Raw genomic sequence first — 24,973 nt, forward strand, 5'->3', positions numbered from 1 at the left:
AGCATGGTGCACAACACAACACAGTCAGCATGGTGCACAACACAACACAGTCAGCATGGTGCACAACACAACACAGTCAGCATGGTGCACAACACAACACAGTCAGCATGGTGCACAACACAACACAGTCAGCATGGTGCACAACACAACACAGTCAGCATGGTGCACAACACAACACAGTCAGCATGGTGCACAACACAACACAGTCAGCATGGTGCACAACACAACACAGTCAGCATGGTGCACAACACAACACAGTCAGCATGGTGCACAACACAACACAGTCAGCATGGTGCACAACACAACACAGTCAGCATGGTGCACAACACAACACAGTCAGCATGGTGCACAACACAGTCAGCATGGTGCACAACACAACACAGTCAGCATGGTGCACAACACAACACAGTCAGCATGGTGCACAACACAACACAGTCAGCATGGTGCACAACACAACACAGTCAGCATGGTGCACAACACAACACAGTCAGCATGGTGCACAACACAACACAGTCAGCATAGTGCACAACACAACACAGTCAGCATGGTGCACAACACAACACAGTCAGCATGGTGCACAACACAACACAGTCAGCATGGTGCACAACACAACACAGTCAGCATGGTGCACAACACAACACAGTCAGCATGGTGCACAACACAACACAGTCAGCATAGTGCACAACACAACACAGTCAGCATGGTGCACAACACAACACAGTCAGCATGGTGCACAACACAGTCAGCATGGTGCACAACACAACACAGTCAGCATGGTGCACAACACAACACAGTCAGCATGGTGCACAACACAACACAGTCAGCATGGTGCACAACACAACACAGTCAGCATGGTGCACAACACAACACAGTCAGCATGGTGCACAACACAACACAGTCAGCATGGTGCACAACACAACACAGTCTGCATGGTGCAGAACACTACACAGTCAGCATGGTGCACAACACAACACAGTCAGCATGGTGCACAACACAACACAGTCAGCATGGTGCACAACACAACACAGTCAGCATGGTGCACAACACAACACAGTCAGCATGGTGCACAACACAACACAGTCAGCATGGTGCACAACACAACACAGTCAGCATGGTGCACAACACAACACAGTCAGCATGGTGCACAACACAACACAGTCAGCATGGTGCACAACACAACACAGTCAGCATGGTGCACAACACAGTCAGCATGGTGCACAACACAGTCAGCATGGTGCACAACACAACACAGTCAGCATGGTGCACAACACAACACAGTCAGCATGGTGCACAACACAACACAGTCAGCATGGTGCACAACACAACACAGTCAGCATGGTGCACAACACAGTCAGCATGGTGCACAACACAACACAGTCAGCATGGTGCACAACACAACACAGTCAGCATGGTGCACAACACAACACAGTCAGCATGGTGCACAACACAACACAGTCAGCATGGTGCACAACATAACACAGTCAGCATGGTGCACAACACTAACACATTTGACACATCTCAATCAACATAACGCTGTAGCAAAGCAGTGGCTCCGACCAGGTGGTGTCACACACCTTCTCTCTGAAGTGCCACGACCCTCCTACGACCACAGCATGGGCCTTGAAGTCCTGGACATTGATGTCCCCTGTACCGCACATCAACAGCTGGGGACAAACAGACATTTAGACATTACAGTGCCATAGGCCTGAGATTTAGAAAGTAGGACAAGGCATGCAAGCTTGGAAATTTTGATAGGGGATGTAATTAGAGACAAAATCAGTTTGTTTTTCAGTTTGAGTTTCATTCAACATACCTCCAGCTCATTCTCATCAAATATGGCCAGGAGGTTCTCCGGAACAAGTTCATTCAAACCTGCAATTCACAAAACAGTTCATTGCCAAAAGCTTGGTTGCCTATCCCCTTATAGACATTCCAGATTAGATACAGGGGTGAATGTGAAATGACTCCATAATATATGGGTGTTTGTATCCCTACCTTTGAGAAAGTGCTCCACCTCGTCTCGCACCTGACTGGCGAGCCTGTACTGGGCCAGCAGGTTCAGATAATGCATCTTGTTCTCATTGTTGACAGCAATCTGAGCTCCTCCAGATATCAGCTCCACCACCTGAAGAATGACAGAGTAACAGAGCTCAGGACATGACTGACAACACACCCACACACAGACCCCGCACTGCCTTTCTAGGAGTACTAAGCAGTCTGCCAAGGAAATAATTATTCTGTTTTGTTAGTGCTTTCTTTTTTCTGTGAGATGACATGGTGGATAAGGGAAGTCATGTCAAACAGAAAGGTTCCCTCATCACCTTCTCCAGCTGTCCTGACTTGTACTTCTCCTCAGCAAACACCAGGTCCATTTCACTGACATCATTGTTTAGGATGAAGCAGACTTTCGTTTTGTAGAACTCCTGATCATCCGTCTCAAAGTACTGCCGTGGAAAATTAAGTACAAATACAGGAAAATAGATTTAAAATAAAGGTGTCATTCTAACTCGGTGAAACAACAAGGATGACTTATCCACTTAGAGCGGCAGGATGAGATCTTAATATGTTCTAGAAACACCACAATATACACCTCATACGCTATGAAATAAAGAGATCGCCTTTCTAACTAGCCAAAGCATTGAAAGAGAGGTAAGCATTGGGAGAGAGGTAAGCATTGGGAGAGAGGTAGGCATTGGGAGAGAGGTAAGCATTGGGAGACAGGGAAGCATTGGGAGACAGGGAAGCATTGGGAGAGATGTAGGCATTGGGAGACAGGTAAGCATTGGGAGAGAGGTAAGCATTGGGAGAGAGGTAAGCATTGGGAGAGAGGTAAGCATTGGGAGAGAGGTAAGCATTGGGAGAGAGGTAAGCATTGGGAGAGAGGTAGGCATTGGGAGAGAGGTAGGCATTGGGAGAGATGTAGGCATTGGGAGAGAGGTAGGCATTGGGAGAGAGGTAGGCATTGGGAGAGAGGTAAACATGGGGAGAGAGGTAAACATGGGGAGAGAGGTAAGCATTGGGAGACAGGTAAACATTGGGAGAGAGGTAGGCATTGGGAGAGAGGTAGGCATTGGGAGAGAGGTAGGCATTGGGAGAGAGGTAAACATGGGGAGAGAGGTAAACATGCGGAGAGAGGTAAGCATTGGGAGACAGGTAAACATTGGGAGAGAGGTAGGCATTGGGAGAGAGGTAAGCATTGGGAGAGAGGTAAGCATTGGGAGAGAGGTAGGCATTGGGAGAGAGGTAAGCATTGGGAGAGAGGTAAACATTGGGAGAGAGGTAAACATTGGGAGAGAGGTAGGCATTGGGAGAGAGGTAGGCATTGGGAGAGAGGTAAGCATTGGGAGAGAGGTAAGCATTGGGAGACAGGTCGGCATTGGGAGACAGGTAGGCATTGGGAGAGAGGTAAGCATTGGGAGAAAGGTAAACATTGGGAGACAGGTAAACATTGGGAGACAGGTAAGCATTGGGAGAGAGGTAACCATGGGGAGAGAGGTAAACATGCGGAGAGAGGTAAGCATTGGGAGAGAGGTAGGCATTGGGAGAGAGGTAGGCATTGGGAGAGAGGTGAGCATTGGGAGAGAGGTAAGCATTGGGAGAGAGGTAAGCATTGGGAGAGAGGTAGGCATTGGGAGAGAGGTAAGCATTGGGAGAGAGGTAGGCATTGGGAGAGAGGTAAACATTGGGAGAGAGGTAAACATTGGGAGAGAGGTAGGCATTGGGAGAGAGGTAAGCATTGGGAGAGAGGTAAGCATTGGGAGAGAGGTAAGCATTGGGAGAGAGGTAGGCATTGGGAGAGAGGTAGGCATTGGGAGAGAGGTAGGCATTGGGAGAGAGGTAAACATTGGGAGAGAGGTAGGCATTGGGAGAGAGGTAAGCATTGGGAGACAGGTAAACATTGGGAGAGAGGTAAACATTGGGAGACAGGTAAGCATTGGGAGACAGGTAAGCATTGGGAGACAGGTAGGCATTGGGAGACAGGTAGGCATTGGGAGAGAGGTAAGCATTGGGAGAAAGGTAAACATTGGGAGACAGGTAGGCATTGGGAGAGAGGTAAACATGGGGAGAGAGGTAGGCACTGGGAGACAGGTAAACATTGGGAGGCAGGTAAACATTGGGAGAGAGGGAGGCATTGGGAGAGAGGTAAGCATTGGGAGACAGGTAAACATTGGGAGAGAGGTAAGCATTGGGAGACAGGTAGGCATTGGGAGAGAGGTAAGCATTGGGAGAAAGGTAAACATTGGGAGACAGGTAGGCATTGGGAGAGAGGTAAACATGGGGAGAGAGGTAGGCACTGGGAGACAGGTAAACATTGGGAGGCAGGTAAACATTGGGAGAGAGGTAGGCATTGGGAGAGAGGTAAGCATTGGGAGAGAGGTAAGCATTGGGAGAGAGGTAAGCATTGGGAGAGAGGTAGGCATTGTGAGAGAGGTAGGCATTGGGAGAGAGGTAAACATTGGGAGAGAGGTAAGCATTGGGAGAGAGGTAAACATTGGGAGAGAGGTAAGCATTGGGAGAGAGGTAAGCATTGGGAGAGAGGTAAACATTGGGAGAGAGGTAAGCATTGGGAGAGAGGTAAGCATTGGGAGAGAGGTAAGCATTGGGAGAGAGGTAAGCATAGGGAGAGAGGTAAACATTGGGAGAGAGGTGGGCATTGGGAGACAGGTGAGCATTGGGAGAGAGGTAAACATTGGGAGAGAGGTAAACATTGGGAGAGAGGTAAACATTGGGAGAGAGGTAAACATTGGGAGAGAGGTAAGCATTGGGAGAGAGGTAAGCATTGGGAGAGAGGTAAACATTGGGAGAGAGGTAAACATTGGGAGAGAGGTAAACATTGGGAGACAGGGAAGCATTGGGAGACAGGTAAGCATTGGGAGAGAGGTAAACATTGGGAGAGAGGTAAACATTGGGAGAGAGGTCCTCAGAGGATGTGGGACTGAGACGGAGGACATACTTTGTAGTTCATCCTGAGTCCGATGAGCTGGGCCAGGAAGGAGCGGGTGAAGCGAGCGCGGACCAGCTGCTTGTAGGCCCCGCCCAGGGCTGACTCGTACAGGCACTTCCCCACCACGCGCCCCGCAAACTCATACATCTTCAGACGCAGGTGGACCGGCCGCTCAGCGTTGGGGTGGACCTGAGAAGATAGACGGACAGACACAGTACCTCACTATCCTATTGGCTAACCCCAGCACTAGGTCACTGAATCCTGGCCGTAGCCGTATTGTTCTAGTTGTGCTGGTGAGAAGGGAGGTCTTACCAGGCCCTGGTTGTCGTCACTGAAGCGAGTAAACAGCTGATTGGTGGTGTCAAACAGGGTCTTACAGACGAGCTCAAACCACTCCCTTCGCGGCCCTCCCCAGTCCAGAGCTAGGGGCCCACACAACACATATACTGAGTCATTCAACAGCCCTCCCCACACAACACCAGCTGACTGGCCTGTCATCTGCTGATCGTACCTTCCTCATCCTGGAACACCACCTCAAAGTTCTTACTCCAGTCCGACACGGAGAAGTTCCGGGTGGATTTCAGAGACTGGGGAGAGATAGACATGTTAAAACACTGTCATTTTCACACTCAATATCACCTTACAAGTCTGCCGGAGCAGTTCTTAATCTCACTGCGGCTCGGAAAATAGTTACACGGTGGGTTCACTCACAGAGTCCAAGATGCAGTGGCGTGTGATCTTCAGGCAGGTCTTGGTGCGAGGTCTCTTGGAGTGGATGTGTCTGAGCTCCCTCTGGAAGAAGCTCACCTTGTCCTGGAACGTCTCCGAGCCACCTGTCAACGGCACAAAAACCATCCAGTCTCAATGCTCCTACAGAGGCCAAAAACGATCTTTACCAGGTACACCCCCCAGTGTTACTGAACTGGAAAAGGAGGGATACCAACCGATATTCTTGTGCAGGAAACGGATGAAGGTGGCAGCCATGATGTTTCTGTCTTTACAGCTCAGCTCCACTGGCGGCTGGATCCCATCATCCACCACTAGAGTCAGGTACTTGTGAACGGGGTCAGGGCCGTAGTATGTGAACTGAAGGGGCAGAAAGACGAGGGTGAACACACCAGCTCATTAAACCTACTGCTAAAGGTCAGACAATATAATGTGGAAATCACACGGTGTTTCACAGCATGGCTGCTTCTCCTACCTTTGTCCCTGGGCAAACTCGAAAGGTGAAAAGGCGCCATGGAATGATTTTCAGGTAAAACTCCTTCACTGACAGTTGCTGTGTAGCAGAAAAGTAAATGGTCCAGTCAATGACAGAAGTCTGCAACAAACCTGGCTGTAGAGCATGTGGTATGTCTGGTCAAATCAAAATCCTTTCTATCCTCTCTTCACCCACCTTTGGCGATATGTAGCAGTAGACCTTTTTTGGTTTCTTGACCTTCTCCGCCTGGCCCTCTACAGGGGAGTCATGCTCGTCCTCCTCGTCCCCCATGGAGGGCCGTCTCTGAGGGGCCATCAGAGCCGAGGCTGGGAGCTGCCACGAGGAGTTACTGTAGTTACTGTAGTTCCCTGTGCCGTAGAGGTACGCCTCAAAGTAGATGCTGATCCCTGTGGTGGACACGTTCTTCTCCACACACTTCTTCTCGTTCTCTGTTTGGTGGAAGGGTAGCATTTGAAACAAAAGAGTGATATGAGAACCCTACAACCACAGCTTTTCCTCCACCAAGACGAAAGTCTAGACTCTACATGTATTTCACTGTGGAGTAGCTCATTTTGAGTATGATAGGCTGAAAATACATGTAGCAACTTGGTGAAATACCATTTGATCCACTATCCTATCACCTTCCTTCACATGGGCCTGTTCAATCGTACCCTAAAATAGGACCCTTACTCACCACTGAGAACAATGATGTCGAACTCCCCGTTGCTGAGGGGCAGGTCGGTATAGGAGATGCGTGCCCGGAAACAGCCCTTCTTCCTCAGGGTGATTTTCAGCAGTACCTGGCACAGCTGCTTGTTGGACGTCACTGACTTACAGTAGTACTCCTCCAGGCTGTCGTCATCCACCGTGCCCAGCTGAGAGGAGGAAGACACAAAATGGATTCCCATTGTCCAATTCCACAGTCTAAAATCAGGAAACAAATTCATTTATTCTGTTGTATGAGTGTTGTGTCGTGATATTGGGTTCTTACCGAGTGGACGTGGACACTGTAGTTGACTTCGTCTATCAGTGAGGTGGAGTTACTGGTGGGGTTGCCATACTCGTCCCGAGGCTCAATCTGCAGGGTATGCTGCTGGCCATATACTAAGACCAGGGTGGAGAAGTGGTAGGCTATCTTCGTTTTGGACGGGTCCACTGTCCCTGAAATGGACACAGAACATGTGGGGAAGAGATGAGCATTCAGGGGATATCTCAAATTAAAGTATGTAGTGTTTACCAGTACAATATATACATAGGGCCTGAGACAACAGAGGAAAAACAGCTTTCATTTACACAAAGTTCCTTCCATGTGAAGGGAAGGGTTTCAACACTTATCAAACCTAATTGAGCAAAGCTGTAGAGCATAATACAAATATTTCCAAAAATTGTAATAAACAATCAGATTGAAATAAAATGTTCAGGAAAATATCGATATTGCCTTAAATAAACGTTATGATCATCATCACCTCGTGCTATATTTCGTGAACAAAGCCGAACTACAAAACATATTGTGATGATGAATACTATTAACATACTTATTATCATGTTATGAGGACAAGCAATGGAAAGAACATTGGAAGAAACGTTCAGTGGTATCAATTCTGGTCTGGTGGTCATTAATCATTCTTACTGCGCAACGTCATAGTTCTGTTCTTTATCATAAGCAAAAACACAATTATCAATATCAATTACTTAAATGTCCTTAAACGTCCTCATGTCATCCATGCTTTGCATTTATATTACAAATATAGCACAGTCCAGTCCTGAGATGGGTTAGTCACACAGTCCAAAAGGTCATGACTTTCTTTACCTGATTTGAATATCTTGTAGTAAGGGCTGTAGGCCACGTTGAGTCCTCCCAGTTTGACAGCTACCTCATAGCGTCCGGCCTTGCGGACAGTGAAGGCCAGTTTGACCACATTGGACTCTGGCTCCTGCAGAACCTCCTGGGTGATGGGGATGTCTAGGGCCAGCTCTATGTGAGTGATGTTGACCCTTAACCCCACGGGTCGGTGGGCAGGGAAGGGCTGGCCGTTCTTGTAGAAGAGCTTTGGTAGAGAGTCAGAGCAAACCATGAGAAACCATGGCAGGATGTCTAGTACCACAACTTGTTCCAACAGTCTATTCTCACCTTGATATTGAATTGTATATTGTATTGTTGGGAAAAAGCTAGTAAGTAAGCATTTCACTGTACTGTTTTACGCCCGCTGTGTTCCGTGCACGTGACAAATAAACCCGAAACTTCATTGTGTGCTTTATGTCCCGAATAGAAACCCAACTGACAAGACAAATAACAGAATCACTGACTAAAACCCGCAGAAACAAAAAAGTGTATCCCTCATCTACATTCTCTAGGCCCATTGCGGTAAAACCTGATTTTCCTGTTTTTTTCTCTCTACACTATGAGGTTGGAATAATACTGTGAAATTGTGAAAATTATGATAAAGCCTTTTTAGTGTGAGACCTGCTTAAAAAGAATACCTGAAGATTTAGTGGGATGGAGTTTTTGCCAATTAGTTAATAGAGAGTTCCAAAACCCCCTTGGGGTTTCACAAAGAAGAAAACATATCGCATGACTGAAACTTAAAGGAAAACTCCACCCCAAAACAATATTTTGGTATTTGTTTCATTAGTCCATTGTTGACATAGTCCCAAAATGTGAGGGTGAACTTTAACCCTTCTCCAAACCTTTCTGCCAATAACAGCTAGTTTTCAGTTTCCCCCTCCCCACTCAAACCACTCACAGACAGTCCTAGCAACATTATTGCTTGAAAAATTGCTCTTTGCTAAGTAGCATTATTTTGTTTACTTTTGACCATTTGAATTGAAAACAACCACAGTAAGGTACTTAATTGTTACCCAGAAATGATTTGATATTGAGATAAAAACATCTACATTGAACCTTTAACATTTGAGGTGGGTGGTTGTGCTCTAATCGTAGTTTCAGAATTGTAGTTTCAGAAATTGAACTCTTAAAATCCAGAAATGACTGAAGTATCCTAGATATGTGATTTCAAGCAGATAGGTAGGAAAGGATCTTACGTGAACACGGAAGCTCATAGTCTGGCCCACTTCCTGTGGGTCCTTCCAATCCCAGGACACCTTGCAGGAGCGCGGGTCCAGGTAGTTCCCTCGTACATAGTCGTAGATGCTGCGGTCACCCCTTCTCCCGGGATCCTCATTCTGCAGGAAGCTAACCACCCGCGCAGCAAGCTCACATAGGAACTTGATGGTAAAGACAAACGCTATGATGGAAACAGTAATTCCACCTGCCAGGGGGAGACATTCAGTCAGAGACCTTGCTTGAACACACTGAATGTGATTAAATGCACAGCATACTGAGGATGGCTCATAGAGTTCTTCACGGGTCCAACAGACCACAAAATTTGGAGATCTGACACGGGACCCAAGCGGGTCCAGGTCCTAAATTCAGACTTTTGTCTCGGATCTGTGACGAGTCTGATATAATTGGCAGGGGTCTCGGGTATGTGCAATTCAAATTGATTTACCGACTGGACCTGATTGGACCTGTCCTCTGTTAATTTACTGTTTGTGTGATGAGAAATGCACGAGCTTGTTATCTCTGTTAGCCAATTGCAACTCAATAAATTGTAGTTATGTTCGACTGAAAATGGTTCCAGCTGCTCACCTCACCTGCTGGAGAGAGACAGTAAAATGAGCCTTGGCCTAGGCTACTGTTGATTGTGAAGATGAAGTTATTTTTCATTGAAGTAAAACGAAAGTTAGAGGAGAAAGAGTACAGCAAAAAGAAGCCGACAAGGGTCATGTCCTCGGGGACAAGTTTTAATATTATAGTGGAGAAAGATGAGACGAATGTTGGTGTGGCCAAATGGACTGTGTGCAACTCACTATTCAGGTTTGATGCAATTGTCTACCTACCATTAATTTATTTCCAAATGTATTATTGAATGTTTAGTCATTATTATTACTGTAAATACTTTGTATTGTTATTGTAGGCCTATTTTATCATCTAAACGGGTTCTCTGCATAGCCTATGCACGTTTTTTTTTCATTTTGTTGAGACATTTTCATTGGCTAAATTAAGTTTGTCTTTTCAATTTTGTGATCCGTATTTAGTTTAAGGTTAAAAGTAGGCCCGTTGTCAAATAAATAGCATTAACCTATTACTGTAATTTGTTGAGTAGGCCTATGGTAGGCAATGACCTTTGTTGGTATTAGCTGCAATATACAGTGCATTTGGAAAGTATTCAGACACCTTGACTTTTTCCACATTTTGTTACGTTACAGCAGGGGTGTCAAAGTCAAATGGACGGAGGGCCAAATAAAAAATTTAGCTACAAGCCGAGGGCCGGACTGTTCGAATGTTCATTGAAAAATTTTTAAATGACGCATATAGTCTAGTGAACCTAATTGAACCTACTGAAAACCTAACAAATATATTCCAATATGATCAGATAAATAAAGCAATATTTTCTTATGGCTCTGTCAGTAATCTTTAATTTTCAACAGACACAAAAGACAAATTTCCTTTATATAAAAATCCCCATAACATGAACATTAAATGAAAGAAACCGGTATTCAAGGCACCATCAGTAGCCTATATTTTCTATTTTAGCAAAAGTGGGCTAAATTTACTTCAAAGAAAAAAACAATAATAGCAATTTTCTATCATCCACTCAACTGAAATATTTTTAAAATATAATTGGATTGAAATACAATAAAATAAAGTGCAAAAATCTATTAATCAAAAACAACACTTTGTTTAAGGAGAAGTAACATGCAGTGAAAACAAATATTAAACTTTAACTTTTAAACTTGAACTGAGTAAAAACTCTAAATATGTGATTGCACAGTAATGTTCACTTGTTTGAGGTTGAGGGTGATACTTGGTGGTGTCCCATCTTTTCCACAAGTTCATCAATGTTCGGGGTAAGGCTCTGAGCTGAGGAAATCCTCAGAATTGAGTGGAGGTGTTCAGCAGTAAGTCGACTTCTGTGTGATGTTTTGTTCAAATTCATCAAAGAAAACAGTTGTTCACACAGGTATGTGCTGCCAAACATAGACAACGTTTGAGCAGCCTGGATGCGCAGCTGGGGCATTGTGTCGGGGAGGAAACGGGCGAACTCCGCAGCACCCACTGCCGCATATTTTGCCCTCAGTGCATCATTGCATTGGAGGTCAATCAACTCCATTTGGAGGTTTGGTGGTGAGCTTTCCACGTCAACAGCAAATGGGTTACCGAGCAGTTCCAACCTGCTTTTTTGTGCTTCAAAGTCAGCAAATCGGCGTCGAAAGTCAGCGGCAAGCATACCTATTTTATCAGCCAACTGTGCGCTCGGGAACGCACTGGTAGAGAGCTTCTCTTTCATGGTCTGGCAGCTGGGAAAGTGGCTCAAATTTTCTTTCCGCATCTGCGTCTCCCACAGAGTCAGTTTGGTTTTAAATGCCTTCACTGTACTGTACATATCAGAGATGACACGATCCCGACCCTGCAGCTGCAAGTTCATTGCATTCAGATGACTCGTAATGTCACACAGAAAAGCCATTTCACACAGAAACATTTCGTCTCGGAGTTGTGTTGTGTCTTTCCCTTTGCTGTCCAAGAACAGACAAATCTCCTCACGAAGCTCGAAACATCTTTGAAGCACCTTTCCCTGGCTTAGCCATCGCACCTCTGTGTGATAAGGCAAATCACCATGCTCCGTTTCTAACTCCGTCAGAAATGCCTTGAACTGGCGGTGATTCAAACCTTTGGCTCTGATAAAGTTAACTGTGCGCGTGATGATGCTCATTACATGCTCCATTTTCAAGGCTTTACCGCACAACGCTTCCTGGTGTATGATACAATGATAAGCTGTCAGCTCACCTGTCGCGTTTTCCTCTTGCATCTTTTCCCGTATCTTCGCCACCAGTCCGCTCCTGTGTCCACACATCGCAGGTGCTCCGTCGGTTGTCAAACCCACGAGTTTTTCCCAAGGCAGCTCCATCTCATTTACACATCTTGACACCTCTTCATACAAATCATGCCCCGTAGTTGTGCCATGCATAGGACGTAAAGCCAAAAACTCCTCTGTCACGCTTAGGCTGGAGTCCACTCCGCGGATGAAAATTGACAACTGGGCAATGTCAGAAATGTCGGTGCTCTCATCCACAGCCAAGGAATATGCAATGAAATCTTTTCCCTTTTTCACAAGCTGCTCTTTTAGATTGATGGACAACTGGTCTACTCTCTCGGCAATGGTGTTTCTGCTCAGACTCACATTTAAAAAGAGTTGCCTTTTTTCTGGGCAAACTTCGTCACAAACTTTAATCATGCAGTTTTTGATGAAATCCCCCTCCGTAAATGGCCGGGCTGATTTAGCGATCTCTTCTGCCAAAATAAAACTGGCCTTGACAGCAGCCTGGCCTTGTGATTTGGCTTTTTTGAACAGAGCCTGTCGAGATTTGAGGCCTCGTTTTAATTCCTCTGCCTTTTGTAGCCTGTGTTCCATGTCCATATTCTTGTTTTTGTCCGCGTGTTTCGTTTCATAATGTCGTCTCAGATTATACTCTTTCAGTACCGCCACACTTTCTCCACACAGAAGACACACAGGTTTTCCAGCTACCTCCGTGAACAAATACTCCGACTCCCACCTTGTTTGAAACCCCGGTTCTCAGTGTCCACCTTCCGTTTTGCCATTTTTGATGGGTATCTGAAAGTTAATTTTACTGTGATGCTGACAACTGCTGTGCCAATAAATATTGAAATGAAGCAGCCTACTGCTCGGTGCGTCACCGTTGCATTGTGGGAAATGTAGTATTGGTGCGTGTAAAAGATCTGCGGGCTGCCGGCTTGCTGCGGTCTGCGGGCCGGTTCTAATAATAAATCAAGATCATCCCAGGGGCCGTAAAAAACCTTCTCGCGGGCCGGATGTGGCCCGCGGGCCTTGACTCTGACATATGTGCGTTACAGCCTTGTTCTAAAATTAATTAAATATTTTTTTCCCCTCATCAATCTACATGCAATACACCATACACACAATACCCCATAATGACAAAGCAAAAACTGCGCAAAAAAAAGCACATTTTTGCAAATTTGTTAAAAATAGAAATATCACATTTACATAAGTATTCAGATCCTTTACTCAGTACTTTGTTGAAGCACCTTTGGCAGCGATTAAAGCCTTGAGTCTTCTTGGGTATGACGCTACAAGCTTGGCACACCTGTATTTGGGGAGTTTCTCCCATTCCTCTCTGCAGATCATCTCAAGCTCTGTCAGGTTGGATGGGGAGCGTTGCTGCAAAGCGAATTTCAGATCTCTCCAGAGATGTTCGATCGTGTTCAAGTCCGGGCTCTGGCTGGGCCACGCAAGGACATTCAGAGACTTGTCCCAAAGCCACTCCTGTGTTGTCTTGGCTGTGTCCTTAGGGTAATTTTCCTGTTGGAACCTTCGAACAGTCTGAGGTCCTGAGCACTCTGGAGCAGGTTTTCATCACTCCTAACTAGTCTCCCAGTCCATGCCGCAGAAAGAAATCCCCACAGCATGATGCTGCCACCACCATGCTTCACTGTGCGGAATGTTGCTAGATTTCCTCCATATGTGACGCTTGGCATTCAGGCTAAAGAGTTCAATCTTGGTTTCATCAGACCAGAGAATCTTGTTGAGAGTCTTTTGGTGCCTTTTGGCAAACTCCAAGAGGGCTGTTATGTGCTTTTTTTTACTGAGGATTGCCTTCCGTCTGGCCACTCTACCATGAAGGCCTGATTGGTGGAGTGCTGCAGAGATGGTTGTCCTTCTGGAATGTTCTCCCATCTCCTCAGAGGAACTCTAGAGCTCTGTCAGAGTGAACATTGGGTTCTTGGACACCCATCTGACCAAGGCCCTTCTCCCCCAATTGTTCAGTTTGGCCGGGCGGCCAGAACTAGGAAGTGTCTTGGTGGTTCCAAACTTATTCCATTTAAGAATGTTAGAGGCCGCTGTGTTCTTGGGGACCTTCAATGATGTAGAAATGTTTTGGTACCCTTCCCCAGATCTGTGCCTCAACAAAATCCTGTCTTGGAGCTCTTTGGACAATTCATTCAACCTCATGGCTTGGTTTTTGCTCTGACATGAACTGTCAACTGTAGGACCTTATATAGACAGGTGCGTGACTTACAAAATCATGTCCAATCAATTGAATTTACCACAGGTGGACTCCAATCAAGTTGTAGAAACATCTCAAGGATGATCAATGGAAACAGGATGCACCTAAGCTCAATTTCGAGTCTCATAGCAAATGGTCTGAATACTTAAGTAAATAAGATATTTCTGTTTTTATTTTTAATACATTTGCAAAAATGTCTAAAATCCTGTTTTCGCTTTGTCACTGTGGGGTATTGTGTGTAGATTGCTGAGGATTGTTTTGTGTTGAATACATTTTAGAATACGTCTGTAAAGTAACAAAATGTGGAGTCTGGATACTTTCCGAAGGCAGTGTAAGCCTGTTCAAAACTTTTTGGAATGTTTTATTCTGTTGAGCCATTTTCGGTGGCCAAATTAAGTTCCAGCTGTAATGTTGTGTTTGCCGCAATATAACAAAATTACCGGTATTCCCGGTAGGCCTACTATGCTACTCGCACACAAACCATGAAAAGGAAGAACCAAAGAGGGCAAAATGCAAAACTTTATTTAATGCAGCAATATAATAACCTGTTCGTATTTTCACTAGAAACAATGACTTGACTTACTTGTGATATTACCCTAATAAAGTTAACCAACTTTTGTGACGGTTTGATGTGGTATGACTATTATTAGGCTTAGCTACTGCAGGCCTTTGACTGCGGTGTGCACAGGCACTCCAAGTGACTCCGACAGTTGAACTTGAGGTGTGGCAGAATGTTTTAGGCCTACCAAACTTTCTCCTTTACAGGAGGTTGGTGGCACCATCATTGAGTAGGACTGGCTCGTGGTAATTATTGGACACTATAAAGTTTTGAACTTTGAAACAACAAATTTAGTTTTTTTTGTAATTTGTTTTGGCATTTCGACAAACGGTGGATCATTTGGCCAATATCACTTGTATACTAATGGCACTGGCAGCGCCAAGTTGGAGGTTTCCTTCTACTATCGGATCTGAACGGGTCTCTCGGCTCCGAACCAGTATGGGTCTGTTTTCCATGGTCTTTTCGGAAAGGGTCTGACTGTCCTCGGGTCCCTTCAGAACGGGTCTCCGTTTTTGGAAAAGTATGCATATCGGGTTGGGTGGGAAAGCCACGGATCCATCCAACGTTTTGGACCCGTGAAGATCTAATGGCTCATGCTGATCTTATTAGTGGAGAGACCATTTGCAATGCAATTGTGGAAAAATTACTTCAAAGAATGCTTTAAAGCACATATGTCAGAGTCAAGGCCCGCGGGCCACATCCGGCCCGCGAGAAGGTTTTTACGGCCCCTGGGATGATCTTGATTTATTATTAGAACCGGCCCGCAGACCGCAGCAAGCCGGCAGCCCGCAGATCTTTTACACGCACCAATACTACATTTCCCACAATGCAACGGTGACGCACCGAGCAGTAGGCTGCTTCATTTCAATATTTATTGGCACAGCAGTTGTCAGCATCACAGTAAAATTAACTTTCAGATACCCATCAAAAATGGCAAAACGGAAGGTGGACACTGAGAACCGGGGGTTTCAAACAAGGTGGGAGTCGGAGTATTTGTTCACGGAGGTAGCTGGAAAACCTGTGTGTCTTCTGTGTGGAGAAAGTGTGGCGGTACTGAAAGAGTATAATCTGAGACGACATTATGAAACGAAACACGCAGACAAAAACAAGAATATGGACATGGAACAAAGGCTACAAAAGGCAGAGGAATTAAAACGAGGCCTCAAATCTCGACAGGCTCTGTTCAAAAAAGCCAAATCACAAGGCCAGGCTGCTGTCAAGGCCAGTTTTATTTTGGCAGAAGAGATCGCTAAATCAGCCCGGCCATTTACGGAGGGGATTTCATCAAAAACTGCATGATTAAAGTTTGTGACGAAGTTTGCCCAGAAAAAAGGCAACTCTTTTTAAATGTGAGTCTGAGCAGAAACACCATTGCCGAGAGAGTAGACCAGTTGTCCATCAATCTAAAAGAGCAGCTTGTGAAAAAGGGAAAAGATTTCATTGCATATTCCTTGGCTGTGGATGAGAGCACCGACATTTCTGACATTGCCCAGTTGTCAATTTTCATCCGCGGAGTGGACTCCAGCCTAAGCGTGACAGAGGAGTTTTTGGCTTTACGTCCTATGCATGGCACAACTACGGGGCATGATTTGTATGAAGAGGTGTCAAGATGTGTAAATGAGATGGAGCTGCCTTGGGAAAAACTTGTGGGTTTGACAACCGACGGAGCACCTGCGATGTGTGGACACAGGAGCGGACTGGTGGCGAAGATACGGGAAAAGATGCAAGAGGAAAACGCGACAGGTGAGCTGACAGCTTATCATTGTATCATACACCAGGAAGCGTTGTGCGGTAAAGCCTTGAAAATGGAGCATGTAATGAGCATCATCACGCGCACAGTTAACTTTATCAGAGCCAAAGGTTTGAATCACCGCCAGTTCAAGGCATTTCTGACGGAGTTAGAAACGGAGCATGGTGATTTGCCTTATCACACAGAGGTGCGATGGCTAAGCCAGGGAAAGGTGCTTCAAAGATGTTTCGAGCTTCGTGAGGAGATTTGTCTGTTCTTGGACAGCAAAGGGAAAGACACAACACAACTCCGAGACGAAATGTTTCTGTGTGAAATGGCTTTTCTGTGTGACATTACGAGTCATCTGAATGCAATGAACTTGCAGCTGCAGGGTCGGGATCGTGTCATCTCTGATATGTACAGTACAGTGAAGGCATTTAAAACCAAACTGACTCTGTGGGAGACGCAGATGCGGAAAGAAAATTTGAGCCACTTTCCCAGCTGCCAGACCATGAAAGAGAAGCTCTCTACCAGTGCGTTCCCGAGCGCACAGTTGGCTGATAAAATAGGTATGCTTGCCGCTGACTTTCGACGCCGATTTGCTGACTTTGAAGCACAAAAAAGCAGGTTGGAACTGCTCGGTAACCCATTTGCTGTTGACGTGGAAAGCTCACCACCAAACCTCCAAATGGAGTTGATTGACCTCCAATGCAATGATGCACTGAGGGCAAAATATGCGGCAGTGGGTGCTGCGGAGTTCGCCCGTTTCCTCCCCGACACAATGCCCCAGCTGCGCATCCAGGCTGCTCAAACGTTGTCTATGTTTGGCAGCACATACCTGTGTGAACAACTGTTTTCTTTGATGAACTTGAACAAAACATCACACAGAAGTCGACTTACTGCTGAACACCTCCACTCAATTCTGAGGATTTCCTCAGCTCAGAGCCTTACCCCGAACATTGATGAACTTGTGGAAAAGATGGGACACCACCAAGTATCACCCTCAACCTCAAACAAGTGAACATTACTGTGCAATCACATATTTAGAGTTTTTACTCAGTTCAAGTTTAAAAGTTAAAGTTTAATATTTGTTTTCACTGCATGTTACTTCTCCTTAAACAAAGTGTTGTTTTTGATTAATAGATTTTTGCACTTTATTTTATTGTATTTCAATCCAATTATATTTTAAAAATATTTCAGTTGAGTGGATGATAGAAAATTGCTATTATTGTTTTTTTCTTTGAAGTAAATTTAGCCCACTTTTGCTAAAATAGAAAATATAGGCTACTGATGGTGCCTTGAATACCGGTTTCTTTCATTTAATGTTCATGTTATGGGGATTTTTATATAAAGGAAATTTGTCTTTTGTGTCTGTTGAAAATTAAAGATTACTGACAGAGCCATAAGAAAATATTGCTTTATTTATCTGATCATATTGGAATATATTTGTTAGGTTTTCAGTAGGTTCAATTAGGTTCACTAGACTATATGCGTCATTTAAAAATTTTTCAATGAACATTCGAACAGTCCGGCCCTCGGCTTGTAGCTAAATTTTTTATTTGGCCCTCCGTCCATTTGACTTTGACACCCCTGCTTTAAAGGGATTGTTCACTTTCATCCAAAAGTATCTACATTGATTCTGAAGCTCAAACAGTCACTTATAGAAGCTTTGAACAAAGCGAATATCGAACTCATGACTTGATTGGGATTTGTGCCACCAATGCCAAAAGTTAACCATGTGGAAACAGTGCCAGGGAAATGAACCCAGAGCATGGATTGACATCATACGTTCTCCATAGACTACTTACAGGGTAAGGAAACCCATTTTGTATTTTTGAGTGAACATTCCCTTTAAGGTCTATTTCCTTGAATATGCTGTGGAGAAGCATTAATTGTATGGGTAAAGCCTGAAAATCTTGGGACATACAAACAGTATCTGTAGTTCAAATATATTATATATATATATACACAGTATATCTGATTTTTTTTATTATTATAAAAAATAAAAAAATGTTTTTAAATGTAACCTTTATTTTACTAGGCAAGTTTCAACTGTACTAATATTTTCAACAAGTACTTCCTGATAATTCTAATGACAGGTTAGTTTAGGCCCCAGGCCTTGCTGACAGGCGCCCATCCCCTACTTCAAACGGCTACTGTCAGTAGAACTCACTCACCAATCACGTAAAACATGAGGTCCCTTATCAGAAAGCACAGTGCCACAGTACAGCCAAATATAAAAGCTCCCGCTGAAAGAGAAACAAAGACAGGCATCATACTTTACTTGACTTTCACAGCACCGAAAAAGCTTTTGACAGACATTTCATAATAATCTGATGTGCCCTACGCCCAGGGCACTAAAGTGGTCGCATAAGCTCCTACATATTTTGCTATGTGATCTGACATTTTATTTTGGGAGCACCAGTGCGACCAGGACAAAAATGACCCTGATAATGACTGTTGTAATGATAGGTTTCACTGTGCAGTTGTTTCTGAGTACCTTAAGAGACAAAAGTGAGCACAGATTTGTTCAATCCAAAGCCTACATGTAAAGAATATTAAAAAATATTAAAGAATGTATCAGTGACTTGTATTTCTTGCAACTTTCTGAAGATGTAACGGCAGGGGAATGCCTGTGTCTACCACTTTGTGTAGCCAGTAATCAAATCAAATCTGATTTGTCACATACACATGGTTAGCAGATGTTAATGCGAGTGTAGCGAAATGCTTGTGCTTCTAGTTCCGACAATGCAGTAATAAACAACGAGTAATCTAACCTAAGAATTTCACAACAACTACCTTATACACACAAGTGTAAAGGGATTAAGAATATGTAAATAAAGATATATGATTGAGTGATGGTACAGAACGGCATAGGCAAGATGCAGTAGATGGTATCGAGTACATTAAAAACATATGAGATGAGTAATTTAGGGTATGTAAACATATTAAGTGGCATTGTTTAAAGTGGCTTGTGATACATTTTGTACATCATCTTTTCCAATATTAAAGTGGCTGGAGTTGAGTCAGTATGTTGGCAGCAGCCGCTCAATGTTAGTGGTGGCTGTTTAACAGTCTGATGGCCTTGAGATAGAAGCTGTTTTTCAGTCTCTCGGTCCCTGCTTTGATGCACCTGTACTGACCTCACCTTCTGGATGATAGAGGGGTGAACAGGCAGTGGCTCGGGTGGTTGTTGTCCTTGATGGTCTTTATGGCCTTCCTGTGACATCGGGTGGTGTAGGTGTCCTGGAGGGCAGGTAGTTTGCCCCCGGTGATGCGTTGTGCAGACCTCACTATCCTCTGGAGAGCCTTACGGTTGTGGGCGGAGCAGTTGCCGTACCAGGCGGTGATACAGCCCGACAGGATGCTCTCGATTGTGCATCTGTAAAAGTTTGTGAGTGCTTTTGGTGACAAGCTGAATTTCTTCAGCCTCCTGAAGTTGAAGAGGTGCCGCTGCGCCTTCTTCACCACGCTGTCTGTGTGGGTGGACCAATTCAGTTTGTCCGTGATGTGTACGCCAAGGAACTTAAAACTTACCACCCTCTCCACTACTGTCCCGTCGATGTGGATAGGGGGTGCTCCCTCTGCTGTTTCCTGAAGTCCACGATCATCTCCTTTGTTTTGTTGACATTGAGTGTAAGGTTATTTTCCTGACACCACACTCCGAGGGCCCTCACCTCCTCCCTGTAGGCCGTCTCGTCGTTGTTGGTAATCAAGCCTACCACTGTAGTGTCATCTGCAAACTTGATGATTGAGTTGGAGGCGTGCATGGCCACACAGTCGTGGGTGAACAGGGAGTACAGGAGAGGGCTCAGAACGCACCCCTGTGGGGCCCCAGTGTTGAGGATCAGCGGGGTGGAGATGTTGTTACCTACCCTCACCACCTGGGGGTGTCCAGTACAGTACCCAGTTGCACAGGGCGGGGTCGAGACCCAAGGTCTCGAGCTTAATGATGAGTTTGGAGGGTACTATGGTGTTAAATGCTGAGCAGTAGACGACGAACAGCATTCTCACATAGGTATTCCTCTTGTCCAGATGGGTTAGGGCAGTGTGCAGTGTGGTTGCGATTGCGTCGTCTGTGGACCTGTTGGGGCGGTAAGCAAATTGGAGTGGGTCTAGGGTGTCAGGTAGGGTCCTTGACTAGTCTCTCAAAGCACTTCATGATGATGGAAGTGAGTGCTACGGGGCGATAGTCATTTAGCTAAGTTACCTTAGCTTTCTTGGGAACAGGAACAATGGTGGCCCTCTTAAAGCATGTGGGAACAGCAGACTGGGATAAGGATTGATTTAATATGCCCGTAAACACACCAGCCAGCTGGTCTGCGCATGCTTTGAGGACGCGGCTGGGGATGTCGTCTGGGCCTGCAGCTTTGCGAGGGTTAACACGTTTAAATGTTTTACGCACGTCGGCTGCAGTGAAGGAGAGTCCACAGGTTTTGGTAGCGGGCCGTGTTAGTGGCACTGTATTGTCCTCAAAGCGAGCAAAGAAGTTGTTTAGTCTGTCTGGGAGCAAGACATCCTGGTCCGCAACGGGCCACATACCTCTTGTGTCTGAGCCGTTGAATTGCGACTCTACTTTTTCTCTATACTGACGCTTAGCTTGTTTGATTGCGTCGCGGAGGGAATAGCTACAGTGTTTGTACTCGGTCATGCTTCTGGTCACTTTGCCCTGGTTAAAAGCAGTGGTTCGCGCTTTCAGTTTTGCGCGAATGCTGCCATCAATCCACGGTTTCTGGTTTGGGAATGTTTTAATAGTTGCTGTGGGTACGACATCGATGATGCACTTGCTTATAAGCCCGCTCACCGAATCAGCGTATTCATCAATGTTGTTGTTTAATGCAATGTGGAACATATCCCAATCCACGTGATCGAAGCAATCTTGAAGCGTGGAATCAGATTGGTTGGACCAGCGTTGAAAACAGACCTGAGCTTTCTGTTTTAGCTGTTTCAGCTTTTCCGAAAAGGAGGACGGGGGTGGGCCTTATATGCGTCGCGGAAGATATAATAACAATGATCCTGAGTTTTACCAACCCTGGTAGAACAATCGATATGCTGATAGAATTTAGGGAGTTTTGTTTTCAGATTAGCCTTGTTAAAATCCCCAGCTACAATGAATGCAGCCTCAGGATATGTGGTTTCCAGTTTACATAGAGTAAAATAAAGTTCGTTCAGGGCCATCGATGTGTCTGCTTGGGGGGGAATATATGTGGCTGTGATTATAATCGAAGATAATTCTCTTGGTAGATAATGCGGTCGACATTTGATTGTGAGGAATTCTAAGTCAGTTGAACAGAAGGACTTGAGTTCCTTTATGTTGTTATGATCACACCACCTCACGTTAATCATAAGGCATACCCCCCCCCCCGCCCTTCTTCTTACCAGAAAGATGCTTGTTTCTGTTGGCGCGATGCGTGAAGAAACCAGCTGGCTGTACCGACTCCGATAGTGTGTCTCGAGTGAGCCATGTTTCCGTGAAGCAAAGAACGTTACAGTCTCTTATGTCTCTCTGGAATGCTACCCTTGCTCGGATTTCATCTATCTTGTTGTCAGGAGACTGGACATTGGCGAGTAGTATGTTCGGGAGCAGTGCGCGATGTGCCCGTCCCCGGAGCCTGACCAGAAGACCGCTTCGTCTGCCCCTTTTACAGCGTTGTTGTTTTGGTTCGCCGGCTGGGATCCGATCCATTGTCCTGGGCAAAACACAGGATCCGCTTCGGGAAAGTCGTATTGTTTTTAATCTACCTGCCACAGTGGCTGTTGGACCAAAAAGTTAGTTTTTAGGCCCTGTTCATAAACCATGTCACAGGTCATTCCAAAACCAGCATTTGTTTACACCTTGTTCAGTCATGTTACCTCATTAGCTAGCTAGCTAACAACCTGGTTACTTTATCAGTATATCTAAACATTTGGAGGCAAAGAAAGAAGCGAAAAGGGATAGCTTCTTTATAAGATCAATGATCATAGCAATGAATGAATGACTGATCACTTGCATGTCATCACTCAAACTTGACGACCTTAAAGAGACAGTTTAGAATTTTCGATGTAATGCGCTTCAATAGATAGTGCTTTTGCACAATGTAGAAACCTAATATTACACAAATGACTGTAATTATCAACATTTTAGCTTTTTATAATAAACAAATGTCTTTACCTGGTTAAATATGTTTCTAGAGCACAACATGTAACAAGTAGCAAGAATTCATATGCACCCAATATGCTAGATCTCAATCAATTGAAAAATATATATATCTTCTGGTGCTCCTAGATTTGACATTTTAAGTGATTTTTTATTTATTTAGAGCACTGCCTACGCCCTTCATTCTCACAGGCTTGGAGGATTTACCTTTTGATTTCACTTTTGCTTTCTGATATACCTGTAGATAATAAACCTTTGAAACTAGAACACATACCCATGTTGGACTCTGCATCCAGGACATTAATCCGAAAGTCTAATTGGTCCATGTTGTCCTGCACTAGCCAAGCACAGTAGTGTGTGGACAATCTGTGTATTCACCGATGCGTCACACCACAAAGCCAAATCAAGCTTTTCCAGAAATAGGACTTAGGCTATTCTTGGCATCAGAGAAGATACCTATCATAGGTAGCATAGCTATTTGCTTATTGGGAGTGTACAAGCCAATGAGAATCGGTGTGTACTACAGTATGTAAATTAGGATAGGCTAAGAAATTGTACATGAGAATTGTAATGTAACAACATAGGCCTAGGCTACTTTCTTTCACATTATGTCTTAACTGCCTTAATATGGCCCTGTAGTAACAGTCAACTTTTCCTTTACAACACCTAGTTTTGTTCATCTGTGTGGCTATTGCTTAATAAAAAGTTCAATGCTAGGTCCTTGCAATTAGGGCTGGCATAATTACCATATAACCGTGTAACCGATGGTCAGGATGATGACCACCATGAAAATAAAATAACTGTCATAACGAACAGCTGACTGAAGTACTATCACCATACTTAGGTGCCGATACGATATTTATTGTGATTCTCACGATTCTATATGTGTTGCGATTCGATACAGTGAATTTAATTGTGAATCGATGTTCCAGACATATTGCTCACCACATGTCTGTTGCAGAGGGACAAGAGAGAGCCATGAGAAAACTAGTTTTGATCAGTCATGGAAATAAAAGTGCTGAAAACAAATTTGCTGCATATTTAAAAAGATAAGAGAACAAGTTATGAAGGAAAAATACTGGAGTGTTGGTGCAGGTACATCCAACTGGCACTAACATTATATTGCGATATTGTATCTTGACGACGATACGATAACGTCAAAAATAATATCCCCATCACTATTAACAACATTCATGAAACGTTGTTACTCCTTGAAGAAAGTAGCAACAAACAAGTCTTCAACGCAGCAGCAACACAAATAGAAATATAATGAATATAACAGGCTTGGAACTAACTTTGGCAATTTCACTGGAGAAGTTTTTCCAGAAATAGGACTTAAGCTATTCTTGGCATCAGAGAAGATACCTATCATAGGTAGCATGCAATAATTTCCATGGTAATGTAGACTGTTCATTCAAATGATGTTAACTGATGTGTAGCACATATTGAAGGGTACAATTCCTGCTTTTACTTCCTGCTTTGTTCTTATGGATACACTTGCAAAGGCCGCCAGTCACAGCCCTACTTGCAACGCATCAGTATCTTCAACAGCCAGTGTCTAAAATAACTCTTAATCCATGGCAGACGCATTGCACTCACCGATAGACCACTTCTCATTCAGGCGCCTTTCAGCAAGGCTGTGCACGAGTTGGATCTCGTAGTCCTGGTCGCGGCTCCCCCTAGAGGCCTGGAGAACCTTGACGCCCGTGGACAGCTTGATGTAGTCTTCGTAGTAGTATCCCCACGCAGCAAGAGAGAGCTGCAACTGGCTGTCAAACTGGGCTAGATCATCCAGAGTCATACAACCCAAGGTCTTCAGTCTTCAGTTGGACCACAGTGCAATATGATCAAACACAGAGAAAAAACAGTCAATTGTATTCACTCACCTCTAGCATGGCCACAGTCTCAAACAGGATAATACACAGAATGACTGAACAAGAAGAACCTGACTTTAAAGCTGGGTTGTAGTCTGTTATTGCTTTAAATATTGTGTACTTTATCATGCATGCAAAGCAAATATTGATCTATCACCCTGTTCTGCACTGTACCACAGTAACCTTAACATGATCTACTAGGTTACATTTACATTAAGCCTTTAAGGGGCAAGTAAATAATAATAATAATTTATTACATTTGTAAAACACTTTTCATTATACGGGAATAATCTCAAAGTTCATAAAATAACATTTTTAATAGAAAAACACGTTTAAAAAAATATATATATATATATTGAACAAAAATATAAACTCAACATGCAACAATTTCAATGATTACACTGAGTTACAGTTCATATAAGG

General features: G+C 44.4%; 2 protein-coding genes across 10 annotated transcripts in view; one reads left to right on the forward strand and one right to left on the reverse strand.

Annotated features, from left to right (window-relative positions):
• The window catches only part of rps6kl1 (ribosomal protein S6 kinase-like 1), a 168,914-nt gene that overhangs the window by 83,756 nt on the left and 60,185 nt on the right, over nucleotides 1–24,973 (forward strand). The gene's annotated exons all lie outside the window — the stretch shown is intronic.
• Nucleotides 1–24,973, reverse strand: part of LOC118362166 (apoptosis-resistant E3 ubiquitin protein ligase 1-like) — a 50,821-nt gene that overhangs the window by 12,682 nt on the left and 13,166 nt on the right. For 7 of the 9 annotated variants that reach the window (XM_052486201.1, XM_052486198.1, XM_052486197.1 and 4 more), the window contains 17 exons: nucleotides 24,276–24,496; nucleotides 18,718–18,789; nucleotides 9,189–9,415; nucleotides 7,957–8,194; nucleotides 7,138–7,307; nucleotides 6,841–7,021; nucleotides 6,342–6,595; nucleotides 6,147–6,224; nucleotides 5,890–6,031; nucleotides 5,657–5,778; nucleotides 5,457–5,532; nucleotides 5,258–5,367; nucleotides 4,955–5,134; nucleotides 2,322–2,444; nucleotides 1,996–2,125; nucleotides 1,814–1,872; nucleotides 1,575–1,664 (listed from right to left, as the gene is read on the reverse strand). In XM_052486201.1, the coding sequence (XP_052342161.1) occupies nucleotides 1,575–1,664; nucleotides 1,814–1,872; nucleotides 1,996–2,125; nucleotides 2,322–2,444; nucleotides 4,955–5,134; nucleotides 5,258–5,367; nucleotides 5,457–5,532; nucleotides 5,657–5,778; nucleotides 5,890–6,031; nucleotides 6,147–6,224; nucleotides 6,342–6,595; nucleotides 6,841–7,021; nucleotides 7,138–7,307; nucleotides 7,957–8,194; nucleotides 9,189–9,415; nucleotides 18,718–18,789; nucleotides 24,276–24,496 (2,473 nt within the window). Of the gene's footprint in view, nucleotides 1–1,574; nucleotides 1,665–1,813; nucleotides 1,873–1,995; nucleotides 2,126–2,321; nucleotides 2,445–4,954; nucleotides 5,135–5,257; nucleotides 5,368–5,456; nucleotides 5,533–5,656; nucleotides 5,779–5,889; nucleotides 6,032–6,146; nucleotides 6,225–6,341; nucleotides 6,596–6,840; nucleotides 7,022–7,137; nucleotides 7,308–7,956; nucleotides 8,195–9,188; nucleotides 9,416–18,717; nucleotides 18,790–19,688; nucleotides 21,872–24,275; nucleotides 24,497–24,973 lie in introns of those variants that run through there. The other 2 variants (XM_052486204.1, XM_052486203.1) reach the window with 2 other exon arrangements.

Source organism: Oncorhynchus keta, chromosome 29 (assembly GCF_023373465.1).
Source record: "Oncorhynchus keta strain PuntledgeMale-10-30-2019 chromosome 29, Oket_V2, whole genome shotgun sequence".
NCBI classification, from domain to species: Eukaryota; Metazoa; Chordata; class Actinopteri; order Salmoniformes; family Salmonidae; genus Oncorhynchus; species Oncorhynchus keta.